Raw genomic sequence first — 27398 nt, 5'->3', positions numbered from 1 at the left:
ACACACACACACACACACACACACACACACACACACACACACACACAAATCAACAATCAGTGCAAAAGAACAAGTAGCACAATCAGCAAGCCGGCAAGTGAACTGCACAGGCACTTGTGAAAATAAACTGTGGTAACTGCCTGAGAAAAGTGTTCAGCAACTCTGGCCACTAGGGAAATGCAAAATCAAAACAACATTGAGATTCTTACTCTCCTCGTCAGAACAGTTTTCATCATAAATACAAAACAAAACAAAAACAACAACAACAAAATAATATGTGAGGATGTTGTGGAGGAAATAATTCTTGAAATGATTCTGTTGGTAACTTAGCATAGTTACTAAGAAAACCAGTACAGAGGTTCCTCAAAACTAAAACCAGCATCAGTATATGATCCAGATATGGCATTCTTTCCCCATTTAAATCCCTAATCGATATATTAAAAACTTCACAGTGAACAGTCACTCTGGAAAAATTACACATACCATTAGACATATAGCCACCATTTTTAAACAACAATGGGCATGAAACAAGTCCTGTGCATCTACAAGTATTCTAACACCTAGCTAATATCTGCAGCCCCTTTCTCTCAGTTCTGAGCCACAGTTTTAGTGGAAACTGTTTCTAGACTTGTAATCTTCACACAGGGTCTTCAGTAGCTAGAATGGCCACCATAGCTAGCTCAAAGTCCCAGTTTTGGTTGGTTTTGTAAAAAGGCTTAGTTTGCTACAAAGCACAATCTCTGAAAATTCTCTAAGTCCAGACATGGACAGGGGACAGTGAGAAAAACAGAGCCTCCAGTTATCAAAGTGCTACGTCTAAGCTGAAGCATGTAGGGGCCTGTATCATGAGCCAACTGCAGCCTCCACAGGAGATACATCTTCTGGGTAAGAGGACACTTTTTCTTTGTGTGGGGATGAAAAGAGTATGACATAATGTGGTGGGAGATACTGCACACACCATGGCATAATACAAGTGCAGTTTATTTTTGGCAAAGTGTTATTCTGCAATCCTTTGACTGATATTCTGGACCTTCGAAATATGAGTGTTTTGTCGTTTTTACTTTGCCTGGGCTACATGGACTCCTAGCTCCTGAACTGTCATTATGCTGCTTTTGAGTCCACACACTCCAAATAAGCAACTTTGGGTAGATGGGGTATGAACTGCAACATATAATCCTATTCCAATTTATGGGAAGTGCTCTGCACACCATTTGGACTCTCCAATTGCCTTCAGAAACTTACTGTGCCAGAGGATAATCAGATTGAATGAACTCAGGAATGTTCACTCCTTCTAACCACAATATCCCTCACATGCATTAATATGTGAAATGAAGATCGCCTCAAAAAGAGGAATGAAGGTTTCCCCATACAAATGCTGCACATGTCTCCTCCCCTTTCTAGTTAAGCTTCAAACAGTGACCCAGGCATAGACTTCTGCTTTCTGACTCCACTGCCAGGGAAGCATTCTTCTTTTCATTTCCAGCAGGAAATGGAGTGCTAAGATGCAGAATGAGAAAAAGGAACAGCAAACAGTAAAGATGTCATTCCTTCATGTTTCTGGAAGAAGCAACTCTAGTTCTCTCTGTAGCTTGTCTAGAAAGTGGTGACCTTCAAATCATGAATTAGTATCTTCATGATACTAATTTGATTGATGCTCAATCAAAAAGAATTTATGACCCTGCTAGGAGAGAAGAGGATTTAACTGTTTTTATGTCATGTTCATTTCAATTTTAAACAATTATCTTAATTCTGGTTTTCTTTATCAACTGAGTTTAAGATAAAAGTTCCACGTGAGAAAATATAACTATTTTAAGTGTACAATTAGTTGAGTGTTGGCAAATGGCACAGCCATGTAGCCACCATTGTTTTCAAGATACCTAGAACATTTCCGTCCCAACAGAAACTCACACATGCTCTTCTGTATCAACCCAACACTCCTCAGACTTCCATGACTTCCATTAGCTTTCTGGAAATGTAGTCTGAAATTTTATATAAGTGGTAAAACAATACACGGTATGCCCTTAGATATCTGGTTACTTTCATTTATGGCAGTTTCTGAGATCTATTCATAAGGCTGAGTCAATCAATCATTTGTTTTCACTGGCAAGTAGTTGTCTACTCTTTAGATACAGCAGAACCAATTTATCCATTCATGAGTTCACAACAGGCTGTTATGAAAAAAAGTTGCTATAAAAACTCCTCTACAAATCATTCTGTGTACATTTTTTCTTCTCTCGGAAAAATACCTAGAAATTGAGTGGTCAAATCATAGATCATAGGACTATGTATATTTAGTGTTCTTTCTCATTCTCTGTGTGTGTCTGTGTATATGCATCTGAGATTGTGTGTGTATGCAGTATGCATGTGTGTGTATGTATGTGAGATATGTCTGTGTATGTAGTATGCCTGTGCACATGTTCATATATACATGGTTGTTGTTGGATCTCACCATTGCCACTGTTTTTTTGTTTTTTTTTTAACCTGGAACTCATGGATCCCATAATACTGGCTACCCAGCAAGCCCCATCCAGTTCTGTGTCCCTATCACTGGGATTATAGCAATATGTCAATATGCCAGACTTCTTTTTCCGTATTTGGATGTAATGAAATATGATCATATATATCCCAATTTCCCCCTTCTAATCTTCCCTTCATGCCTCTCTCCTAAATTCCTGTCCGCTTTATTTTCATAACCCACCAAGTTCAATGAGTGCTGCTCATGTGTGCATTAGAAACCTGTCATTATGAGCGGCTCTTATGTAGATTCACATCAGACCCCAGGTCTAAGAGCATCCAGTGTATCTGGAAAGGCAAAAAGGTACAGGCTGGGAGTTTTAAGAGTAATGTCTAATATACACTCTTACATAAACCCACACAAATTCCTAGAAGCTCAAAGTGTGACTAAATATTAACTAAATGAAATAAAAATCAATTTATAAAAACATATTCTGTCTCAGAATCCACTGGGGGGGGGGGAGGTGGGAGGATCAATGCTGCTTTCTTCTTCTCAGAAAGAAGACCTTGAACAGATCACTGTAAGTGATAATCAGACACTGGAAAGAGAGAAACTAACTTGCTCAGATTTAAATAACAGCATGTTCCCTTAAAGCTTCTACAAGGCAGATAATGACAGCATGAAATTTACACCAATACATAAAATTCACAGAGCAGTATGAATAGCCTTACTTTTCCAAGGAGCCATAGGGAGATCATAAGAATACAGGAGGACACTGGACAGTTACATTGAGACTAGCTTCATGAGTCCCTCTTATACAGTCCTGTTGTCCCAGTTCTCTCCACACTAAACATCCATCTGCCTTGCCCACAGAATCCCATGAAAATACCTGTTAATGTGGTTCATACCAAAAATTAAAAAGTGTCTCAACTCAAAGCTATAAGATCTATGATACTTCCTGAACATGCCTCAAAGTCATAATGGCACCTATATCAAACGACTTTTAGAAAGCCTATGTGACTATGTACAATACCTGGTTCCAATATCAAGCCAGCTGCCAGAATCCTTGACCAAGAAGAAAAAATGCTGTAAAAGATAATATAATATGACTCCATTAAAAACAAAGACTGTTTAGTTTCAATGTACAAACAAAGTTGTTTAAGGGGTGAATATTTTACACTTCTGACCCCTAAGAATCATTTTCTGCCCAGAATCCACAGGGATATGCCCTTAGCTGCAACTTCTATTTGTATTAAATAAGCAATTGCCCAAATGCCACAAATGGAATTAAGATTCAATCAAATGATTCAAACAAAGTGATGTTTGTGAATAATAAGAAATAAAACCAATCAACTCTAATAAAAATAGTAAAAATGTCAACGATCCTGCTGAAGACACATGACCTGATCATTCAAAAATCTGCTGATGCTTTCTGCTATGGATTAATCACAGTCATTGCTAGGGTCTAGAGATGATTTTCTCACAAGATACATAATCTACTGATTCATTTAAATTGTTAGGTGTGTAAATGCATGTGTGTGCATACATGCACTGATACAGAAATAGAGGAAGGTGAACTCTAAGTAAAAAGCAGGAATCAGATAAAGATGAAATTGGAGGGACAGATGTGGAAGTTGTTTCTGGGCAAAGGGGCTAGACTGTTAAACACCAGGATTACAGAGTTTAGTAAATTCAAAGTGATGCAGGTTTAAAGAAAGCAGGAAAGAAGGGATATGAAATCATGCCAGTCAATGAAGCTGGATCAAAAGCAGTTTGTCAACTTAAACTGCGTGATTCTTCACACAAAATCAACAAGAAACATCCAATTCTCATCTCTTCTTGCCTATTTGTCATTTTGTGAATGCTGATTTTGTTCTAACATCATGTGTGATCAATTTGAAAACTATACTAGATACTGAGTTGAACAAAATACAAAATGCTCTCATCTAAATCAAGTGTCCAGCAATTAGTATGGCAAATTATTTTATATATATAACTATACATATATATATAGTTAGGTATTAATCATACCTTCAAAGAGGCATGGCCCTCGGCTACTGGGAGGTGATTTCTAGGCCCTTAGAATGGCTGATAAAGCATTCTGCCTGAAGCACTGGTTACCAGTTTAAAAACGTGATTTCTGATGGGATCTTTGGGCAGAATGGTGTGATTTCTACTCTTGAAAGAGGAGATTAATGATCAGTCAACTGTGCCCATTAAAAAGGAAAGGAAAACCTAGGCTGGCAATGTTCCACGTGTATTGTCACACTTTGTGCTGAGGAATAGCTGTCTCATGCCTCTGGAGAAAACAAGAGAACTCTGCATTCTCCCACACACAGAAACTCCTGTGGCTGACTTATCTATATGATCTCACTGTCATAAGCCAGAACTGAGAATATAACAGGTTCAGCAAGTTCTATGATGGTTTCTAGAGAATCATCAAACCTGAAAGTAGATATAGTATCTAAAACAGATCCATTCTTTTTGTTTGCAAGATCACCTCTAAGTTCCATACTTAGAATTCATTGATTATAGCTATTAGCTAATAACATTTCCCAATTGATAAAGCTGTATTTCCCTTTTCCTTCCTTTACTCACTCTTTTTCTCTCTTTCTTAATCTGAGAGGACTAAAAATCAGTATTTCAAATAAGAGTGACATATTACCTAAATCTGAAATTGGATTCTTTCGTTACTCTATGAAAGGTTCATTTCAGGCACAAATGAAGAGAACAACTGGAAAGACTAAGTATAAAATGACAGCCTGAATAATTTAAGTAATGAGAAAAAAAAAAAAAAACCTAACAACTTAAGAAGAATTTCTGCATAAGTAATATAAAAAGGAATGTACCTATGTAAACAGCCATCACAGAGAACTAAGTATATAAAGATTTCATGTAAAGAAATGTATTCCTATTTCTCACAATCAAATGGACCCAAAACTTAAGTTTCCTGATCTTAATTATTACAAATATTCAATAGTGTCTTACCAAAGCCATGATGTCAGATATGACCAGAACAATGAGAAAAAGGCTGAAAAAAATAAAGGAAAATTTTTACTTACAATGTAACAGCTACACCTTTAGATACATTAGAACCAAATTGTGAACAATCTCCTCATATCCTCAGGTAACTCAGGGAGAGAAAAGCAAAACCATAAAGGTGGAAGGATAGAAAGCAGGACTGCTGATGGTACTGAGCAGACCACCCACACAGAAAGCATGTTCACTGCTCACAGCCCTAAGCATTCTTAGCCCATCATCTGTCAGGTAACTTTCACATCTTGTGTCCTTTTATGGCCTGTATCCAAATTAAAAATGGTTTTATGATGAACCAGTTACGGAGACTGAGGAACAGGACAAATAAATGATAATTAGAAAAGTTCGTTTTAAGTCATGTGAAATAAAATAATGGCTTTTCTACCTCACTTTGTCTAATACATATTTTAAGGTGTGGGTAAGGATTAACAGAGGTAGAGTCATCTCGCTGGTGTGCTACATTCAACTTACATCTTGGCAGTGGGGGTATAATAAAAAACTAGAATGTAAACAAAATTCTCTTCGTCCCCCAGACTTCTAAAACTTCTAAGATGTTTAGAAACAAAATAAACTGACTGTGAATATATGCACAGGAGGAAAAGACATGAACAAGTACGAAGCAGATAAGCAGTGAGGGAAGTTATAGCCTGGCTTTTATGGGTTAGGTAAAGAGAAGAGATTCAAAGGTACCTGTCAACATGATAATAGAATCACTGAGTTCAATGGATGGCATATTAAACATGGGAGCTGCTGATATACAGGGGAAATGTCAATGACTTTTATGGCTTAAAGGTCAAAAGAGAAGACTTTTTTTTTTGTTTGTTTGTTTTGTTTTGTTTTTAAAGCCTTGGATTTTACCAATTGTGCTTTCTGTCTTTGTGTTAATAGTGCATTAGTCTCAACACAGGAATTACCACACACAGGCCCACAAATACATGTATACAAACACACAGTGGTAAGTTTCCTGTTTTCATCCCATTGCCCCCAGTTCTTCTTATACAAGGCTTAATTAAAACTCCTTCTGAAAATTTGTCTACTAACAGAGATGCAGAAAAGCACATTGTTACTTACTAGTTTTTATTGCATTTGAGCAACTGTTAACTGTATGATACTGATGAGTATGTTTTCACTGTTAAATTCATGTAAATATACTAAAGACTATTTTAAACTAGAAATAAGATTTTCACTATTTCTAAGCTGTAAAAGGATATCTTTAAAAAAATTATGGTGAATACATACTAGCATGCTAAACCAAGTTCTACCTTAAGCTCATCAAGAAAACATGTAAATTTATGTTAATACTATTCATCTTTTAGCACTGACTGTACCAGCTTGATTCACTTATAAAGCTGTTATTTATAAGTGTTCTTCACAGAATCTCTGTGCTGATGAGGTAATTTTATGAGTTACAAAAAAGCAAATACTTGGTTGACAACTGCTCTTTCAGAATGTTGAATGCTGAAGATTGACTACTTCAGAAGCATCTTAAAAATCACAATCTTTCTCACCCATTGGTCAATGTGCATTTTTGCAAATTACTGATACACAGAAAAGTTTATGTCAATCCGTATATAATGAAATGTTAACAAATTTGTTTAATACATTTTAAGAAATAAGCCAAAAGCCATTGCAACGATAGTCCTTCATTTTTTTGTAGGTGCCATTATGCCTATGAGAGATGAAAAATTAACTACAGTATTTAAAATTATGATTTTATTTTTAGAGAATCTTCACTAACTTAAATTATATCCTAATGTTTTACTGCAGAGAAAGCATATTTGTCTGCTAAAAGGCCTAATTAACCGATTTCCTCTAGTGACAAGTGAAATCTAAAAGTAGAAATTTTCTTGATTTATAATAAATGATTTATGTTACAAGGTTTTAATAGCAATCACATGAAACATCTTCCAATGTTTTCTCATTCATGAAAAACGGAAAAACTCGGGGCTTCTTAAACATTTATCTTACCCTTTTGATGACAGCTGTGTGGTTATCTGAACTGCTTCAAATGCACACATCACAAGAACAAAAGGAATTAAAATCTGTTTCAAAGAACAACAAATGATGTCACTAGTAACAAGCACTTGAAACATGTTGGAGCAAACACTATTTCTGCTTATAAAACAACTGCCAATCTCTCAAATAATTCATATGTATCAATCAACAGAAAACAGAGATGAAACATACAACTGTCACACAGGACAATGAGACCTGATTTAAAAACCGACATTAACACCACAGAATAACAGCAAACATTAACAAATTTTGACACATACTACTGATTCATGACAATGTTCACGTTTCCAAGAGCATATGAAAATACCTAAAGCGAATCAGTTACAAAGCCTCGTGATGTGATACATAGCTCTCTGAGCTTAGCTTGTTTTTAGATAGTATTACACTATGACTCAGCTACTTTATTTTTGGTTGGTTTTTTGTTTTTTTTTTTTTTTTTTAGTTTAAAATGTTATTTTATTTATGATTATAAACTCATACTCAATGTATTAATTTGAAAACATATACAAAGACTAGAGAATGGGTCATGAGAAATTGCCCAATGTCCTCTTATCATTTCTTAAATTACCTATTAGTGTAGTAAAAAAGTCTGTAAAACTGGTGCAGTAAGAAAACTACTACTAGGAGGATATATGCCTTTAACAGTTATTACTTATGTATCTGAAGGTTTAAATAAATATACACTAACTACATAAAACGTGCCAAGCACTATAGAAAAAAAAATTGGTAGAGAGAACAGTAAGTATAACAACTGCAATGGTTTGAATGAGAAATGTTCCCCACAGACTCATGGATTTAAACACTGGTCCCCCAGCTGCTGGTGCTGTTTGGGAGATTATGACCGTTAGATGGTGAAGTCCTACTGGAAAAAGTACATCACTGGGGTGAGCTTTGAGAGTGTACAGTCTTGCTCTACCTCCTGTTCTGTCTCTGTTTCCTGTATGCAGATAAAGTATGATCTCTCTGCTTCCTGACTGCCAGGCTGGATCTATGCTTCTGCTTCTGTGCCATTCTTGCCATGACGAACTGTGTCTCCTTTCTTCCCTAACTTGCTTTTTTATCAGGGTATCACAGCAACAGAAAAGCAATACCATAACATTAAAAAAGTTGAGGGGCTATATTCCACCATAATCTTTATATCTAGAAAACTACTTTCATACTGTCAGCGCTCAGCTAGTGCCTGACACATAAATAAACAGAACACTCAATGACACATTTATTGAAAAGATTGATGAGTTCTAGGTACATGGAAAAGACGAGACCACAGTGGCCATCTTGTGGTTGGAGACCCATGGGGTCAGGAAGCTTCATCATCTTTAGCAACACTGCAGTTTTGAGCATAATGCCCCAGCAGTCTTTAATTTTTTCTGATAGGATTTTCTTGGGCTAACAGAATCCTTATTCTTTTGTAGTCAAATAGTCTTAAGAATAAAGCAAAGATTAATGATATCTGGAAGCAAGGGTTAGAGGATTGCCTCCATCAGTGCCAAGTTTGAAAGGATATCTCTGTTACAATGAAAAATATTTTACAATCATAATGCTACACATTACACAACCTTAATATCACAATCTTTATATCATTCATTTAATGCAAGTAATAAAATCAGAAAACTAACCTTCCACATCATGAGAGCTCCCATCATGAAAGGACTAAACACAGTCATAAAGCAATACACAGAGGCAAGGTCAAAGCTAGACAATGATGAAGGAAAGAGTAAAGATTTTAGAATTCATACTGTGACTCAAAGAATACTCTTTTAAGAAGATGCTCAGCAATTCTCTGAAATCAACTTTTACTAAAACTCAATCATACTAGAATGCATAAAATAGATCAGAATGTTAATGTCCTTTATTATCATAGTATACTCCATTTTACTATATGATTGAATATAAAACAAGGTAAAGGGGCTGTTCTGCAGTTAAGAGCAGTTGCTGCTCTTCTATGGGACATAGACACAGACACACAGACACACAGACACAGACACACACACACACACACACACACACAAACTAAATAAGTATAAAAAATTTACCTGTTAATAGAAGCTATATTTCCAGTTCCAAAAAATGCAGTTATTAAAAAGAAAACCTACACACAGTTAAGGAAACACCAAAACAAGTCAGAATTCATACAATTTCTTTCTTTCCAAATCATTTCTTCTTATTTAATTGTCAAGACAATCTTGTAAGTAGTGACTAATCTTGGTTTACAAAAGAAAGACTTCCAACTCTGCAACCTAATCAGGCATGTTTTCTCCAGGAGCTTAGGTCAAAGTACCCACAAAGGGTTTCTATATTTAGAATAGAGGGAAGGACATGAGTTCAAGCCTGTTTTTTTCCCACTTTAGCCAAAGCTTCTGTACCTGGAGTTTGCTACAATCTCTTTTTCATTTAGGAAAATAAAAGCCAGTTCTACCACAAAAGCAATTTGGTTTTTTTGTCTGTTTAATCATTGTGAATTGTTTGAAAGGAATGGTTGAGTGTATTCCTGATGAGCACATTACAACGATCTGAAAACTAAAGCAAAGCCCTGAAAACTATTAGGTGTGTGGGTTCCTGGAGCCTCCTGAGAAGCCTACCCTCCTCTTCTCAAGCATCAACAAGGTGAAATGTGTCTGCAGTTTTTGCTTATGACTTTTTCAAAATGATGTAGGACTAGAACATCGCACATTTTCAGCCGCCAGATAGCTTTATGTAACTGCCATGTGTCCTCTACATGTGAAACTCATAATAGTTTTTCAAAAGCCTCAAAAAGAAAGAAAATTACCTTAGAATAACTTAACGCAATAGAATGCCAAACGTTTTTTTAACACTTATTAAAGTGTTTTTTTTTTAATATTATTGTTATTGGTGTACGTGTGTGTGTGTGTAATATATGTACCTGAGTACTGGTATAGGAATACTCACGGTGTATGTGTGTGTGTGATATGTGTACCTGAGTACTGGTATAGGAATACTCACGGTGTGTGTGTGTGTGATATGTGTACCTGAGTACTGGTATAGGAATACTCACGGTGTGTGTGTGTGATATGTGTACCTGAGTACTGGTATAGGAATACTCACGGTGTATGTGTGTGTGTGTATTATGTGTACATGAGTGTTGGTATAGGAATACTCACAGTGTATGTGTGTGTAATATATGTACCTGAGTACTGGTATAGGAATACTCACAGTGTATGTGTGTGTGTGTATATGTGTACATGAGTACTGGTATAGGAATACTCATGGTGTATGTGTAGAAGGTAAAAGACAGCTTTGGGGAGTTGACTCTCTCCTTCCACAGCGGGTTCTGAGAACTAAACTCAGGTTATCAGGCTTACACAGTGTATTCGTTACTATCTACTGCTGTGATAAAACACTGACCAACTACAACCTGGGGGGGGGGGAGGATTTATTAGGTTTACAAACTGGTATCAGGGTACATCATTGTAGGAGGGTGAAGCAGGAACCTGGAGGAAGGAACTAAGCAGAGACATTGAGAGATGCTGTTTACTGATTTGCTAACTGTAGCTTGCTCAGCCTGCTTTCCTTATACAAACAGAACCACAAGCCCAGGGCAGTGCCACCCACAGTGGACTGTGCCCTCCCATATCAATCACCAATCAAGAAAATGTCTGACAGGCTTGCCCACAGGCCATCTGATGGACGGCAATTCCTCAACTGAGGCTCCTTCTTCCCAGGTGACTCTAGTTTGTGCCAAGTTGACAAAAACTAACCAGTACACACCAAGTGGTTTTACCTGCTGAACAGAGACCCTGCAGGGAAATCAGGGCAACTTCTAGTGAAAAGGCAGCATCTGAGTGGGTGAGCTGAGCCAGAAAGGTGCCCATGCAGACATTTGCTGAGCTCAGCACCTAACCAACTGACATTTACTGTCTAGTACTTGTATGAAACAGAGGTACGCACTAAGAACATAACGTGAATGAAATAGTCTTAAAGTGATTTAAATATGCTGGTAAAGTGGGTATATGTAATGGGAAAATACATTGTACTGTCATGAAACAATAGATAAGTATTGTATGCTAATGGCTCATTAAAAGATAGTAAAAAATGAAGTAAAACAGACTTTAGTAACATGTTAATAAAAGGTTTGAACTTTAACTTTTGTAGAAATAATGTTGGAAGAAAATAGTTCAGGTAAGTGACATAATAAAAATCCATGTGATCTGTGATATACAAGCAAGAAAGACAAGAAAGACAAAGGCAAGAGGTTGCCCAGTGAGCTGGTTCAGTACTCCATGTCAGAGTCAGGAGGTTAACCAGGGAGCTGGTTTAGTAGTCCATGTCAGAGGCAGGAGGCTTGCTTAGGAGACTGGTTCAGTAGTCCATGAGAGAGACAGGAAGCTACCTAGGGGACTGGTTCAGAAGTCTATGTCAAAGGCAGGAGGCTGTCTAGGGAGCTACTTTGGGTAAGAGCAGAAGTTGATACTTAACTGACACAGGTATCTAGTGATTCCCATGTAAATGATGGACAGGGAGCTCTTGAGGTCAGAACTGGAGAAGTGGATGTCAAGGGTGTCTGCCAGTGCTAGAGGAAAGGCTGTAGCTCATCAGACATAGCACCAGGCTAAGGAGGGAGACTGGGAAAACTATAGCTCAAGATCAGGCAAAGGAAGAAAAAGAACAGAGTGATTCAAAAAATGAAGAAAAGGAAACAAACTGTTGTAGAAGACAATAGAATAGTGGTTGGAAGGATGAGGAAGAGGGGCAAGGAAGGAGATTTGGTCAAAAGACAGAACTTTCACTTATGTATAAGAAAGGTCTGAACAGCTAAGGAACAGTATGGTTAATGAACTGTACTGTGTTAAATAAAGCCTGTTAAGACAGTAGATCTTAATTATTTTCACAAGAGAGGGAGGGCAGGAAGCAAAGAGGAAGGACAGGAATAAAAATGTGAAGGAAAGTAGGGAGGGGAGAAATACAAATGGCAGCTGAGTACGTAAGGATGTGACGATTACTTTGTGTGATCATTTTGCAGTGTATGCTATAGCATCAAGCTATACACCTCCAGTATTTCTAATTTTTACTAATTTTACCTCAGTAGAGATTAAATTTTAAGCAAAATATTATAAATAAGGAATAACTGCCTATGAATTTCTTGCAGCTGGCCACTAGGTCTTTCTGAACTTAGTCTTCAGCATGCATCTTCCAAACTTGTAATGCTCAGTAATTCCACGCTAGCCTCTGAGACACAAAACTGTGAGACAGGTGTGGCTTAGCAAGCCTCAGGCACAGCGCACAAAATACAAACTCCTAATGGTTTCTTCCAGGGCAGAAGAAATTAAATGGGCATTGAGAATTGAAAAGAAGAATTGAGTTTTAGCTTTCACATTTTACTTTTTAAGGAATATGCATATGTGAAAAAACTCTTAACTGTTAAGACACTGGATGGTAGGAACATATGCATGTTTTCATCATTTCCCTATTGATAAAAAAGTATTTGTTTGCACTATTAGGGACTGAACCCAGGGCTTGGTGCATGCTAAACAAGCACTCTATCCCTGAGCTAAATGCCTAGCATCCGCTAAATTTTGATGAGAAGTATATATGTGAGCTGAGAAGAGAGTTAAATAGCCTCTAATATAATACCATTATTAAGTAAGAAGCAGAAACACCTTCTATATCATCATACTCTATTAAAATAGGGTTGGAAGATCATAAAAGTTCCAGCAAAGGATACAAGAAAAAAGGCCCTACGGATATCATCCAGAGTCAGCTGTCGTAACTGAGCAATATCAGTCTTATGGGTGAACTGGATGCTGGTAAGCTAAAGGTAACAAGAAATGCATTAATACACAATGGCAATTGGCTTACATATAGACTTACAGATAAATTAGCAATGGCTAAGTTAACACCGATAAGAACTTACACTGTGCCTACAAAATACAAAAAACAAAACAAAACCTCACAACAGTGAAATAGCTTGGTATATCTTAACACAGTTGACTGAAAGGTAAAATATTTTAGTACCATGCTAATTGGAGTTATGATGTTATCATGTGTCATTAAAGTAAGAGCTGGTCTTTTGCCTGTATAAATATTTCACATTTGAACTGTTATTCAGAGACCTCAGTTAATCAGTGTTCTGTTTTTCTTGAATCAGTTATATCATAGTAAAAGGATGACACAAAATAAATATTTATCCCTTTCTTTGTTCGTTGATATAGCTGCTTCTGTGCTGAAAAATTATTCCAAATGAGCAGTGCCTCTTGGAAGTCAGCTGGGGCTAGGTAAGCTTGTGCACAAAGGCACTCTTCTTTGACCTGACCTCAGGAAAATAGTATTCTGTCACCAATTTCTGGGAACTATCTTCCAAAACAGATGAGAGATATCACATAACTTTCTAACTCATCCAGGTGGTGTCACCCTTAAAAACTGGTTGGCTTTTACCCATTTCTAAGCATAGCAGAGTGTGTAAAGTGTTGAAGATATGGTTAGGGGCCACAATCACTAAAATGACAGAGTAACCATTTTGGATTTGGATGGCCAGAGAAACAATAGTACTTAAATATCACCTCATGATGAAATAAAACTATCAGAAGAAAAACAGGTGTGGGGACAAGCATGTAGCGCACACACCACAGCATACATGTGGAGGCCGTGGCTTTCTCCTACCACTTGATCTCAGCTCCTCAGGTGTTAGCAAGTGCCAAGCACTTTCATCCCTGAGATGTGTTCCTCACCCTATACTGATACTTTTTATCTGATTCCCAATACTTTTCTAGGAAAAGCCCAACACCTACACATCTTGCAAAACTGTACAATATCAAATTTTCCCTTATATTTTAATTGTGTACTTTAATTATTAATGTCAAGTAAAATCTACTATGTTTTTTTAAATGCTAGGATTCTAAGCAAAAAGAATTTATGATAAAATAATGCCATAACATCTTTGTAACATGGAGACTATTTTATTATTCCCAAATCAAAGCAGCAATGGTTAGACAGCTACCTTCTGTTTACAGGAAACAGCAGGCTGTCGTAGAGTCTCTTGTTCCATGTGTATCCAGACAAACATCAGACAAGATAACACTAATGGAAAGAGGGCTTCATACCTAAGAGGAGTGAGAGCACAGGGATGAAAACATTAACAAGGAAAGATGAAAGTCAAAACTAGAAATCATTCTTAAAATAATTTTAATGGGAGATTGGGGAGATGGTTCAGCAATTTAATTGTCGGATGCCATCAACCTAGTTCCACTGCTCAAGTCTATTCAGTTCCTAACTCTTAAAATCAGCTTTCTAGTTTTTACTGTAACACTGCAAAATACAATTCCTATTTTATAGCCATGAACAGCTCAACTGCAAGCCTGCATTACAGTAATAATTCTCTTGGTTTGACTGCTTAGTGCTCAGAATGCTGAAAATGTGAAAGAAAAAAAAAAAAACTTGATTAATCAGATAAAGAAGGCGCAAACTCTAAGAAAAGGCAGATGATAACTTTGAAAGAATTTCTGTGTGTATTTTGCCTATATGGACATGTGTGCACTGTTACATGTTTGCTATCAAAGAGGCCAGAGGGCATTGAATCCCCTGGAAGTGCAGTTACAGAAGATGGTGGTTAGTACCATATGGGTTCTGGGGGCTGAACCTGGGTCCTCTGGAAAAAAGCAACCAGTGCTCTTAACTGCTTCACCATCTATGCAGCCTCATGGTACTGTGACTTTAACAAACAGTTTTAGTTTATATGAAAGTCGTTCTTTCTAATTACACACAACCATAAATTTCTCAGTACTTCAAACAGCGCTATGGTCCTTTCCTAACATGCAGACAAGATCAGGTAAAAACAGTCCTTCTAAGAGACTTTACCTCTTATGACAATATTTCATATACAGCCTTCAAATCTAAATTAATACAGAAATATCAACAAAATGTCATCGTGGACTTGAACAGAATGTAATGAAACACGGAACTTTAAATTGCAGTCTGTTGGTTTGGCCTTGTGCAGACTGGAATGAGCTGAAAAGGCATTTACATCTGTATTATAGCTTGTTAAGCAAAGGGATAATGTAAACAAAAATTTCAAAGGGAAATATTTAACAACTTAACAAACAAATGATTTTTAAGAATTATAATAGCTTTCATTTGCATAAAATTAATTCAGGGCTGATTACTAATGAATCTTTTTTATTCACTAAATCAAGGATGCATTGTTAGAATTTAAGATTACTCTTATCTTATTTCTATAATATAATAAAGCTGCACTTATTTTATATTTGAATATTCACTAAATTATACAAAGAAACTTCTACTTTGTCCAAAACAGAGAAGAACTACCTGGTTTGTAACACTGATAAGAAACCAAGAAACCATACTAATCTGAGTGACTAGAGCACATTATCTCAAGACCCTTTTCTTTTCTTTTCTTTTTTTTCTTTTCTTTTGTTGATACAGGTTTTCTCTGTATAACACTGGCTGTTCTGGACTCACTTTGTAGACCCCGCTGTCCTCAAACTCAGATACACCTGCCTCTGCCTCCCTAAGTGCTGGGATTACAGGTGCACTTCAAGACCGTTTTCAAAGTTAAATACATATTCTGATATTTATAGTTTTTAAAACAAATCCCAATGTTCGATTTTACCAATAAAGACTCAGGGGCCAGATGCTGGGATGAAAACCTACTAGCTCAGAGAGGCAGAGATTCAGCTGACCTTCCTACTCAGCCGATGACAATCCAGCGTGAAAAAGCCCTTTCTCCTTCTCCACAGTCTTAAATATCCTCAACTCAGTGTCCCTCTTTTCTGTTTACTCCCTCTCCACCTTTTGACCTATGGTTGACTTTATCTAGCTCTTTGATTAAAGCTGTGTTCTAGGGCTGAGCCACACCACAACAAGAAACAGGTTTGTCTCTTAACGCTTTCATTAATATGGTGATACTCAACAGCAATATTCTGATTCTAGGCATGAACTTTCTTAATTTTGATTTTCTTAAAACAAAATGGATGTCATTATGATAATCTGTTTGAGGGTCTCTCAAGACCATTAAACTGATGATTGAAAACATGATCATAATACTTGTCTACAAGTAAATTACAGGATAAACTCACTCTATATTAAGGATTAATTTTTTAAACTTAAAATAAAATTTAAACTATCCTTTCTTTCTTCCTTATGATCCTTTATTTCCAATCTAATCTATTTCTAGGATTTATATTTTATTTCTTTATATTACTAACTGACTTTTTATAGTGGCAAAAATTGAAGCCAGGCCCCTGTACATTATAGAGAAGACTCTATGTTCCCTGTGTGATCATTTACCTTTACTGTCAACTTGATAGGATCTAGAATCAGCTGGAAGATGGGCCTGTGAAGCACGCCTAGGAGGGATTACCTTAATCATGTCAATGCTGGCAATACCACACTCTGTAGGAGACACTGGACTGCACAAAATGTAGAAGCAAATGAGCACTAGGATGTGGTCATTACTCTCTTTTGGTGATTATGGATGCACATGACCAGCTATTTCAAGCTCCTGACACCTTGAATTCCCTACTGTGATGGGCTTGACCCTGGAACTATATTACAAAAAAAAAAAAAAACAAAACAAAACAAAACACTTTTTCCTTAAATTGATTTTGTCAGATTATTTTATCACAGCAACAAGAAAAAAATCTAAAATAGCAAGCCTTTGGCTTTTAAAGACAGGTTCCTTCTATAAGGCACTGGCTGGTTTCAAATTCACAATTCCTGCCTCAGTCTCCTTAGTGCTTAGAATTACAGGCATGTTCCACCACTTTAAAAATCTATTATTCATTCCTTTGAACCTGAAAAGGGTGAAAACATTATTGACTGTTAAAGAATTAGTACACATTTCTTTATTCTAAAATGTTTATTTTCTCAAGCAAACCTCTAAGTGTGACTTCTTAATAGAACAATATGTCATCCCAAATTGACAAGATTTTAGCCTCCAATTTCTTATGTAGACTAAAAACTTTTACATACTTTAATCTGAAGGTTGATAACGTAATAGAATTATTTATTATAAAATTTTAACAACAATAAAGGAAAATGTAAGCAGTTTCAAATTATGTTTGTCACTCTTGAATAAGAACACTTTGATTCTCACACAATTCAAGATTCATTTCAAAATTGTACATCTCAAAGCAACCAAGGCATTAAGATTTCTTTATTAAGCAACCAGGGAAAGTTTTCATAATGTCCATGTCATATGTTCACAGATGTGTCCCACAAATATGTCAATCACAGAGAAGGAAAAAATAGGATGTGTGGGACCTTTGGTGAGAGGAGCTTACTGCCCACTCACTTCACATATCTGACTGGAAAAAGCTTTTCAGAATGTTTAATACATAGTTAAAACAGCTAAGATTCCTCAAGACTGATCAGGCCTTGACCCCAGATGGCCTTACAAGATCATTTCAGCTGAGGATAACCTGCTCATAGCACTATGGTGAATTCTGGGCTGAGTCTAATTTGAATCAAGATCCCATGTTTTAGTCCAAGTTTGAACTATTAGTGGTGTTTACTCAATTTTTCTGTTTTGTTTATCATTTATCTGAAAGTAACATCCTTCATCCTTATAGGATTTAAGGAAAAATTAAATAAAATTAAATTCAAATGACAAACTGGGCTTTGGTTACATGCCTGGAATATCAGCACTCAGGATCCCACAGCAACAAGAAATTAGAGGTTAAAGCCAAATGGGACTACACAGTGAGTTCAGTTTGGGGAGTGGGGTGGGAGGGAGGCAAAAATTCTTCCCTTCAAAGTCAACATGGGAACTATAAAAAACTGCCTTCACTTCATTTTAAAGTAATGTTTCAGGGTTCATGCCAAATCAACTGGTCAGATTCTTTGTTTAAACTCAAGCAGTTCAGGCTCCATGTGGGTTCCAGAGTAAGGGGAGCAGGGGTGCCTCTGTCATGAGCTTGGTTGCGTGATCTTTGATTACTTGCTGCTGGTGATACAGCCTTGACAGGCCACATAGGAAGAAGATCCAGGCATTCTTAATGAAACTTAACAAGCTATGGGCAGATGGCAAAGGAGGAGAGCTCCTCCTTTCAGTGGACGAGGGGAAGGGAATAGGGGGAAAGAAAAAGGGAGGGTGGGACTGGGAGGAACTAAGGGAGGGGGCTTCACTTGGGATATATAATGAATAAATTGCAAAAAAATAAAAAATAAAAACATGCTAAAAAAACAAAACACACACATGATGGATTTCTTTAAGATAACAAAATAAAAGAGTAATAAAGGAAAAAAAATATTAAAAAATAAGTTTTAATAGAGTTCCTGGTCACACATACTCTGAAAAAGCCAAATTGGGTGCTCTGATATTTTACACCCAGAAAATGAAACACTACCAATGTCAGTAAGGAACATGAAGGATGAGATCATAACTGTAAAAGCAGTGACAAACACGCAGGAGTGTCACAAGATGTCACTATAAACGGAAAGAGTTTCATATGCCAGAGCTGAAGGTCACACTGGTGCCCAAACTTTAGCTCAGGTGAGAAAAGACGTAAGCTTTAAATTAAGACTTAAATCCTAAATAAACACAAGCTTTCTTCAATTTATTTTAAAATTTATTTGTATTTTCTGCTAGATCCTTGCCTTTGAATAGCTTTAAAACAATAGAACTTTTAAGTGTAATAGGAAGCAATGATGCTGTTCTGTGTTGGAGATAAATTTCTATTTTAGTCCTCGCTGTACAGTCATTTAATGGGATAGAGATCATACCACTATGCATTAGAAGAATGCAACAAAAAAACAACAAAAGTCCTTCTTAAAAACTCTTTAAGACTTAAAATTCTGCCACAATCATCAGGATTTCCTAACACTATACTTAAATAAAATTTTAACAAGTCCAACAGGTGAAAATAGAAGACAGATAATAATATTAAAATGATGAGAAAAATAAAACAAATTATAGGCCAAGTTACATACTTACAGAGTGGAATATATTTATAATTTATGCTTCAAGATTTAGAAAATATTTTCACTACCAAAGCTAAGCTACTATATTTAACAATTACAATTTAAAATTGTGAAATTATATTTTAAGAAAAGTTTATACATATATATTTGTAATATAATATACAATAACATATTATGTATTATTATATAGCTCTGTGATATAAATAACATATATAAAATAATATAAATATTTGTAACAATAGAGGTCATGAACTTAAGAGCAAGAGAGGACATGGGAGGAGTTGGAGGGAGAGAGGAAGGCATAAAAATATAGTACTCATGAAATTCTCAAAAAAAAATTAAATAGATAAAAAGTTTATACCCTGTGCTTAGAAGCAAGTAGGTTGACATCAAAGAAAGAAGTGTGCTGGACAGTCGCTGAGAGAGGGTTGTGGAACTCAGGAGGGGCACAACCAAGGAAGATGCTGCAAGAAAACAGAGCCACTCAGTCCTATATCAGTTCTACAGACCCAAACAATCCACACCCATTTACAAAATTTAGCATTTGTATGATCTTTAATACAACCCAGGATTTCTGTAGGAAAAACAAAGCAGTAAGTACATTCTTAACTTAAATTACATTTCAGTTAAATAACTCAAGTTTTATCAAGTTTATTCAAATAGATCACTATAATGATATTAACTCCCATATGAATAATTTATTCTTTTCTAAAGAAATAAATGTATCACTTAAGATTAAGCAACTTGTCTTCTGTTCGTTCATTTGCTTTATTTTGTTTTGTTTTGTTTTGGTTTGGTTTTTCCTTTCCTCTGTATAACCGGCCTGGATGTTCTGGAACCTGCTTTATAGACTAGGCTGCCCTCAAATTCAGACATACACATGCCTCTGCCTCCCACGTGCTGGGAACAAAAGCATGTGCCACCATACCCAGCAGCAACCTGTTTCTTTCATTTTTCAGATTTATGTATTATTTATACAGTATTCTGACTGCATGTGTGCTTGCATACCAGAAGAGAACACCGTTATAGATGGTTGTGAGCCACCATGTGGTTGCTGGGAATTGAACTCAGGAAGAGCAGCCAGTGCTCTTAACCTCTGAGCCATCTCTCCAGCCCCGGAACCTGTCTCTTAATTAGACATTTATGTTCAAAGACAATGTATTCCCTAGAAATAGATTGTGTCTACTGTCAGAGAAGTAGGTATCTAGAGTTGTAGTGTGCTACTTGATATATCAGAAGCAGGAGAGAATGACGTCAGCATATACCAAAATTGTGGACCTAATCCTAGAAAATCAATTACCTCAAGGTGGGCAAGGTGATGAAAAGGGTCAGCAACAGCAAACACAAATACCTTTTGTATGTTTCAGAGAGCAAATGTATACAATCACTTAATATACCAGGTGCTTCAGAATATGAAAGTTGGATGATGTTTTGCTGAATCATTCACTAATTGGCTTATTAATTAAACAATCAAATTTATTAATCCATTAAAGAAAAAGCTCACATATCTGTTAAATATGGTGACATTCAAGAGAACTTGCTTTGAGTTTTGAGTACAATTTCACCTATAAAATGCTTAGTATTGGCTGATATCTTTATTAGTAATCAGTATCTTGTAAAGTAAGCTAAATATACAGATAATTTTAATTAAAGCTATAAATCCCTGTAAGATTCAAAGCTCTGCAAGTCCTACTTGTAAAGTTTTAGCTATGATGTGTAGATAGATCAATAATGTTATTAACTGATAAATATTTAACTGCAAGAAATAACTTGCTATGTTTCTTATTTTAAGTCATTTCAGGTGCGTTTCTTGTTTGTTCTTTTGTTTATGGATTCTTTTTTTCCCAAGACACAAGGCCTCAAGGTATGGCAGGCAAGTATTTTATCACTTCACTACAGCCATAACAAAAGCCAGTTTAAAATGAAACCAATTTTGAAATATTGAATATTTCATTTTGGTTTTATTTTTGACTAAAGGTGACAGACACCATTCGAGTAAGAACTGCAGTGGGTAAGTGAGCTACCTGGAGATGGCCCACTGTTTTCCATGGCTGTGATGTGTGTACCTTGGAGAGCCATGGCCCCAGGGGCTCTGTCTCCAGATTGCTTCTTGCTGCTGACACACCTTCCCATGCTTGTCATTTCTGTATTCCTCATATATCTGGCATGATGTTACTGGGCATAAGGAGACCCTCACTGCCTATAGTCTGGTGTGATTGCTTCCTGGGTATTATTAGCCCACTTTGTTGGCAAATTTATTGCAGATCAACATGAAGATGTTGATTTGTTTCATGAAATAATACTGTTTAGATGAATTGATTGTTTTATAATTTCTGATAATGATTTTATAGAATTCCTGATTTGAGTCAAGTAATTTTAAGTCCCTGTGAAAGTCTAGCAAAAACTGCAAGAGGAATTCTATGAGCCTTCATGTGTCACAAGCACATAAACTGCACTAAAAAGAGAAAGAGTTTTGGAAGATTTATGACCAAGAAAAAAACATTCACTCTAGGTTACATCTAGATCATGGGTCTCAGTATGCACCATGATAAGATAAGCCATGGACAGGGATAGATAATTGGCTAATTTAGCTATGCAAAACTTTGAAAATAAGACTAAGAGATGACCTGTTTCTTAGCAAAATATAGATTGAAACCAGCTAGCATAGGAGAAAACTTGCAACTATAGGCTTGTCCTGCTTAAACTTGTTAACCTAAGACATAAAAAACTACTGCTTTGAACTTTCAATGAATTCATAAATTAAAAGATAGTTGAAGATTATTAAGTTAGATTCGAGGGTTTTTTTGTTTTTTTTTTTTTGTTTTTTGTTTTTTGTTTTCCAGACTGAGTTTTTCTGTGTTGCCTAGGCTGTCCTAGAATCGCTTTGTAAACCAGCTGGCCTTGAACTCTCAGAGATCAGCTTGCCTCTGCCTCCCTGAGTGCTGGGATTAAAGGCATGTCCCACCACACCTGGCTTAGATATGAGTCTTAATAGGAAGACACATAAACAGTAATTCTGCTGTAACTCCTCAAACCTTGTTAACCTTAAACCTTGTTAACCTATGACATGCAAAACTATTGCTTTAAACATACAATGAACTTGTAGAACAAAGAGTTAGATAAAGAAACGTTTACTTAGATACAAGTTTCAATAGAAAAATATGTAACCAACAATACTGCTGTAACTCCCTCTTCTGTAATGGATTTATGTTTTTATGATAATTGCTTTTATGGTGACGAGGTAGTTTTTCTTCTTACATACAGAACTTTGCTTTAGGGGGTATAAAAAGTCTGAGAGAAAAAATAAAGTGTTGGTTGTTGGAGCATGTGCTTTGCTCCATCCACTATCTGTCTGATTGTCTGCATATATGTATGTATGTATATGTATGCATATATGTGTGTATGTGTGAATTTGTTAAATTGTGTTGAAGCCTGCCTTTGCTTCATCCACAAAGTGTGTGTGTGTGTGTGTATGTGCTTCTTTTCTCCTTTCTCTTTTCCTTCTCATCAGCCCCTGTCAGGAGCCATCAGCTCTGTGGCCCCTAAAGAGTCCAAAGTTTCTCTACAGTGACAAACTATGCTGGCTCTGAGATAGCAGGAGCTATCAGCTTTTGGATTCTTTCCTCCACACTACATCCCAACTCAGTTTAACCCTATGTAGTCAAAGCTGGCCTTCGACATAAAGAAATAACAAGGTATTAAAGAGAAATTAAGAGTCTATTCTAAGTGATATGAACATATTAACATGTTGTTTAGTTGAGCACTATGAACGTAAGCAAAATATGACTACTGGCGCCAGACCATGAAGTATCAATGTTGGGAGGACATCTTTGGTGACACTGAAGACTTTCCTATGAGTTGATATTTCATGCTTCATACCACTTGGCAGGAATCTTGAAGCTAATACCTAGCTGTTCCAATGCTAAGGAAGTAATTTCATATTTAAACTTTTCCCAGGGAAATATTTATGTAGATTGACTGATTCTGATTCTAATATTTTTTCCACCATTCCAAAATTAAAATGTGACCAATAAAGACATGAATAAACTGCACAGGATATCCAAGTTGGTGGGAGGTGGTAGGATGGCATGTGTAAGTACTCTACTACGATATATACTCGGACCAGGACAAGAGTCTAGATTAACAAACAATGGTGTTTTTTCTTTCTTTCTTTTTTCAGACAGGGCCTCCCTAGGTATCCCTCACTAGCCTGAAACTCTCCATATAGAACAGGCTAATCTTGAAGAGACACCCAGCATATGCTTCCCCAGTGCTGGCATCAAAGGTGTATGCAACCACTCCTGGCCAAAGGAACTGTTTTTGTTTCTTTAGGTTTGCTTTCTTTCAAACAGTGTGTAGACCTGGCTGATATGGAACTCATGGAGATCCTCCTGCCTCTGCAAAAGAACTTGAAATATTGTGTGCAAAAATACAAATAACTCATTCCTTTGATATCCTTAAGACTTTATAATTTCCCCATCTGTGTAGTTACTTTTGAGGTAGTTTTGAACCAACATGTGAGTGCTAGGAGTTCAAACTAGGTCCTCTGCAAAAGCAGTAAGCACACTTAACCATTTCACCAGCCCCACCTCTAACATTCTTAAATAAAGGTGCTATACAGAGGAACATGATTGGAAATACCGTCATAGCTTCATAAAATATGCATCATGCTGAAAAATAGCTAGTGGTTTTAGAAAGGGAAACACAAAATTCAATCTCTGTAAGACCTAGAAATGTAAAGAATGACAGGAAAATTACATATATGTGGTGCATATACAGAATGAATATTCATAAAACTTCTCTTCTGGAATCATTCAATATATTTTTATTAGATGTTCATAAGTATACAGTCCAATTACCAAGTCATAAATATTTTAACAAGTTAACTCTTATTATTCCAGGTATGTTCACAAGACTTCTACTTTTCTTTGTCAAACTCCAGAGAGAAATACAAAAAAAAAAAAAAATAGCTGGCTATAGTTTTCCCTCATCAATACTACTTCTTTCAGTACAATAACACAGATATAAAGGTATTATCTTAAGATAAGTGACTGCAGGTAAAGTTTTCCAATGTAGCCTGAGTGGCCACTTACCTAGCGTTGCCCAGCTCACAATCTGATTCAGAAGAGGCAGTCCTTCTTTCTTTAACAGACTGTGGTGGGTGCTGTACACAACATACATAGACAGCACTATACTCAGCATCTGAAGACACAAACCAAACAGGTTAGCAAAGGGAAGGGAGGAAGAGGTAACACACTAGGAAGATGCTTAAACAGTGCTGAGAAAAACCGGAACATAGCAGAAATACTGGAATTGAGCCAGGCTGCCTTCTCGTGCTCCAGAGCTACAAGGTAAGTACTGTCATGGTAAGCCAGAGACTTGCCTGAGGATGAGATGAGGCACGCACACTGTCAATGTGCACACTGGTATGCTATGGCATACCTCACCGGAGCTTTTCTTGAGAAGTATCTATTACAAATGTTGAAGGTTTCTTAAATTATGCAATTGGAAGGGAGTGTGTAGTTCAGTGCATTTCCCACCTCTGTTCCTCTGCACAGTACTACAGTACTATTTATTTATTTATTCAATTTATTTATTTGTTTATTTATTTATTCAATATATTTCTGTACTAATAACAGTACAAATGTTCATTATAAGTTACTATATATGAGGAGTCCGCTTGAAAGCTGTTTTTGTAAAAACTGCTTTATGGCAACACAGTGACTCCCATTCATTTCTGCATTGTCTCCCTTTGTGCTGACACATTTTTAACAGACTCCATATGCATAACCATAATAAGCATGATCCAGTTGTATGGAAAAATGTCTATTAAACCCTGAACTAGTGGATTAATTGCTATTTTTAACTAATGGGATAATAGGGTACAGAGCTAAACAGAGAATTCTCAGTAGAGAAATATCAAACGGCAGAGAAACACTTAAAGATATGCTCAACATCCTTAGTCATCAGGGAAATGCAAATCAAAACAACCCTGAGATTTCACCTTACACCCATCAAAATGGCTAAGATAAAAAAACTCAAGTGACAACACATGCTGGAGAGGTTGTGGAGAAAGGGGTACCCTCCTCCATAGCTCGTGGGAATGTAAACTGGTATAACCACTTTGGAAATCGGTCCCGCGCTTTCTCAGACAACTAGGAATATTGCTTCCTCAAGATCCAGCTATATCACTCCTAGGCATATATCCAAAATGTGCTCAAGTACACAACAAGGACATTTGCTCAACAATGTTTGTGGCAGCTTTATTTGTAATAGCCAGAACCTGGAAACAACCCAGATGTCCCTCAACTGAGGAATGGATACAGAAATTGTGTTACATTTACACAATGGAATACTACTCAGTAATTGAAAATAAGGAAATCATGAAATTTGCAGGCAAATGGTGGGAACTAGAAATGATCATCTTGAGTGAGGTATCCTAGAAGCAGAAAGACACACATGGTGTGTCTATATACTCACTTATAAGTGGATATTAGACATATAGGAGATAGAAAGACCTGGAGGGGACAGGAGCTCCACAAGGAGAGCAACACAACCAAAAAATCTGGGCACAAGGATTTTTTTCTGAGACTGATATTCCAACCAAGGATCATGCATGGAGATAACATAGAACCCCTGCACAGATGTAGCCCATGGCAGTTCAGTGTCCATGTGGGTACCCTAGTAATGGGAACAGGGACTGTCTCTGACATGAACTCAGTGGCTGGCTCTTTGATCACCTCCCCCCACCCCCCATGGGGGAACAGCCTTGGCAGGCCACAGAGGAAGACAATGCAGCCACCCCTGATGCGACCTGATAGGCTAGGGTCAGAGGACCCTTATCAGTGCACTTGGAGAAGGGCATGGGAGGAGATGAGGGATGGTAGGTGGGATTGGGAGGGGGCAAGGGAGGAGGCTACAGCTGGGATACAAAGTGAATAAACTTTACTTTATAAGAAAATAAATAAATTAAAAAAAGAAATGAGATAATGTATGACTACCACAAAATAAGCTCTTAGATCAGTGGTCTTATCGAATACTAGAAATTAATTTGTCTTTTCGGGAAACAAATTAAGACACAAAAAATTCTGTGACTATAGCTATGATGTAATCCTAGGATCATTTCTATGGTAAGACATACTCTGAATTTAGAGATGCCAAAATGAGAAAAAAAGAATGCCTTGGGATCAATATGTCAGGCAGCACAAGAATTAATGCAAATTGCTAAAGATAATGCAAGAAAGAACTTTGAAATGGAGTTAGATAATACTCAGGTATTTCTAACAAAATATAAAAGAATTTGAGCAGGATACTCGTCACTGCTCTAGAGTCAGTCAGAAACACATGCTCTTGTCACAGCCCCATTACTGCAGGTGGACTCTGTGAAATCTCTGCCGGTTTTAGAGGAAAGCCAGTGCACTGTTTACAATGAAGCGTGTTTCAAAGCCTGATAGGACGTTTTCAAAGGGTTTCTTCTCTTCTTTCGAGTTCACTGTTGCTCTCCAAGAAGGAACATAAGTTACTATATCTTTTGCATGGTATATTTTTACTTCACACTACTTTGGAAATACATTATGGTGCTTTGTTCTGAGAGTACTTTTTAAGAAGACTCAGGAGTTTGGTAGAGCTGTGCTTGTGTGGAAGTGATAAAGAAGGGACTCATGGTGGTGGGAGTGTACACTAGTGCAGATACTTTGAATATCAGTCTGGCATTTTCTCAAAAACTAGAAATAGAACCGACGTATGACCTGGCTGTATCTCTCTTGAGCATAAACCCAAAGGATCTCATATCTTACTACAAAAACACTTGCATACCCATGTTTACTGGTACTCTACTCATAATAGCTAGGAAACAGAATTAACCAGTATGACTATTAACAGATGAAGGGGTAAGGAAAATGTAACACAATGAAATATTACTCAGTTTGTCTGGCCACAGCTGTTGCACCTATGAACTCACAGTGCTATGATTACCTGCCCAAGAACAAGCCAGGCAGTA

The 27398-nt window shown here is 36.7% G+C and overlaps 1 protein-coding gene across 3 annotated transcripts in view; it reads right to left on the bottom strand.

Moving 5' to 3' along the window:
* Pign (phosphatidylinositol glycan anchor biosynthesis class N) overlaps positions 1-27398 on the bottom strand; it is a 105988-nt gene that overhangs the window by 10177 nt on the left and 68413 nt on the right. For all 3 annotated transcript variants that reach the window (XM_055601354.1, XM_055601364.1, XM_055601371.1), the window contains exons 21-29: positions 24493-24601; positions 19761-19863; positions 14460-14562; positions 13188-13274; positions 9541-9596; positions 9124-9199; positions 7460-7533; positions 5444-5486; positions 3489-3541 (exon numbers count right to left, since the gene is read on the bottom strand). In XM_055601354.1, the coding sequence (XP_055457329.1) occupies positions 3489-3541; positions 5444-5486; positions 7460-7533; positions 9124-9199; positions 9541-9596; positions 13188-13274; positions 14460-14562; positions 19761-19863; positions 24493-24601 (704 nt within the window). The remainder of the gene's footprint in view (positions 1-3488; positions 3542-5443; positions 5487-7459; positions 7534-9123; positions 9200-9540; positions 9597-13187; positions 13275-14459; positions 14563-19760; positions 19864-24492; positions 24602-27398) is intronic.

The sequence above is a fragment of the Psammomys obesus genome, unplaced genomic scaffold (assembly GCF_907164565.1).
Source record: "Psammomys obesus unplaced genomic scaffold, mPsaObe1.curated_primary_1811, whole genome shotgun sequence".
Taxonomy (NCBI): Eukaryota; Metazoa; Chordata; class Mammalia; order Rodentia; family Muridae; genus Psammomys; species Psammomys obesus.
Note: the sequence above shows the minus strand (reverse complement) of the source record. Positions and strands in the feature narration are given on the sequence as shown.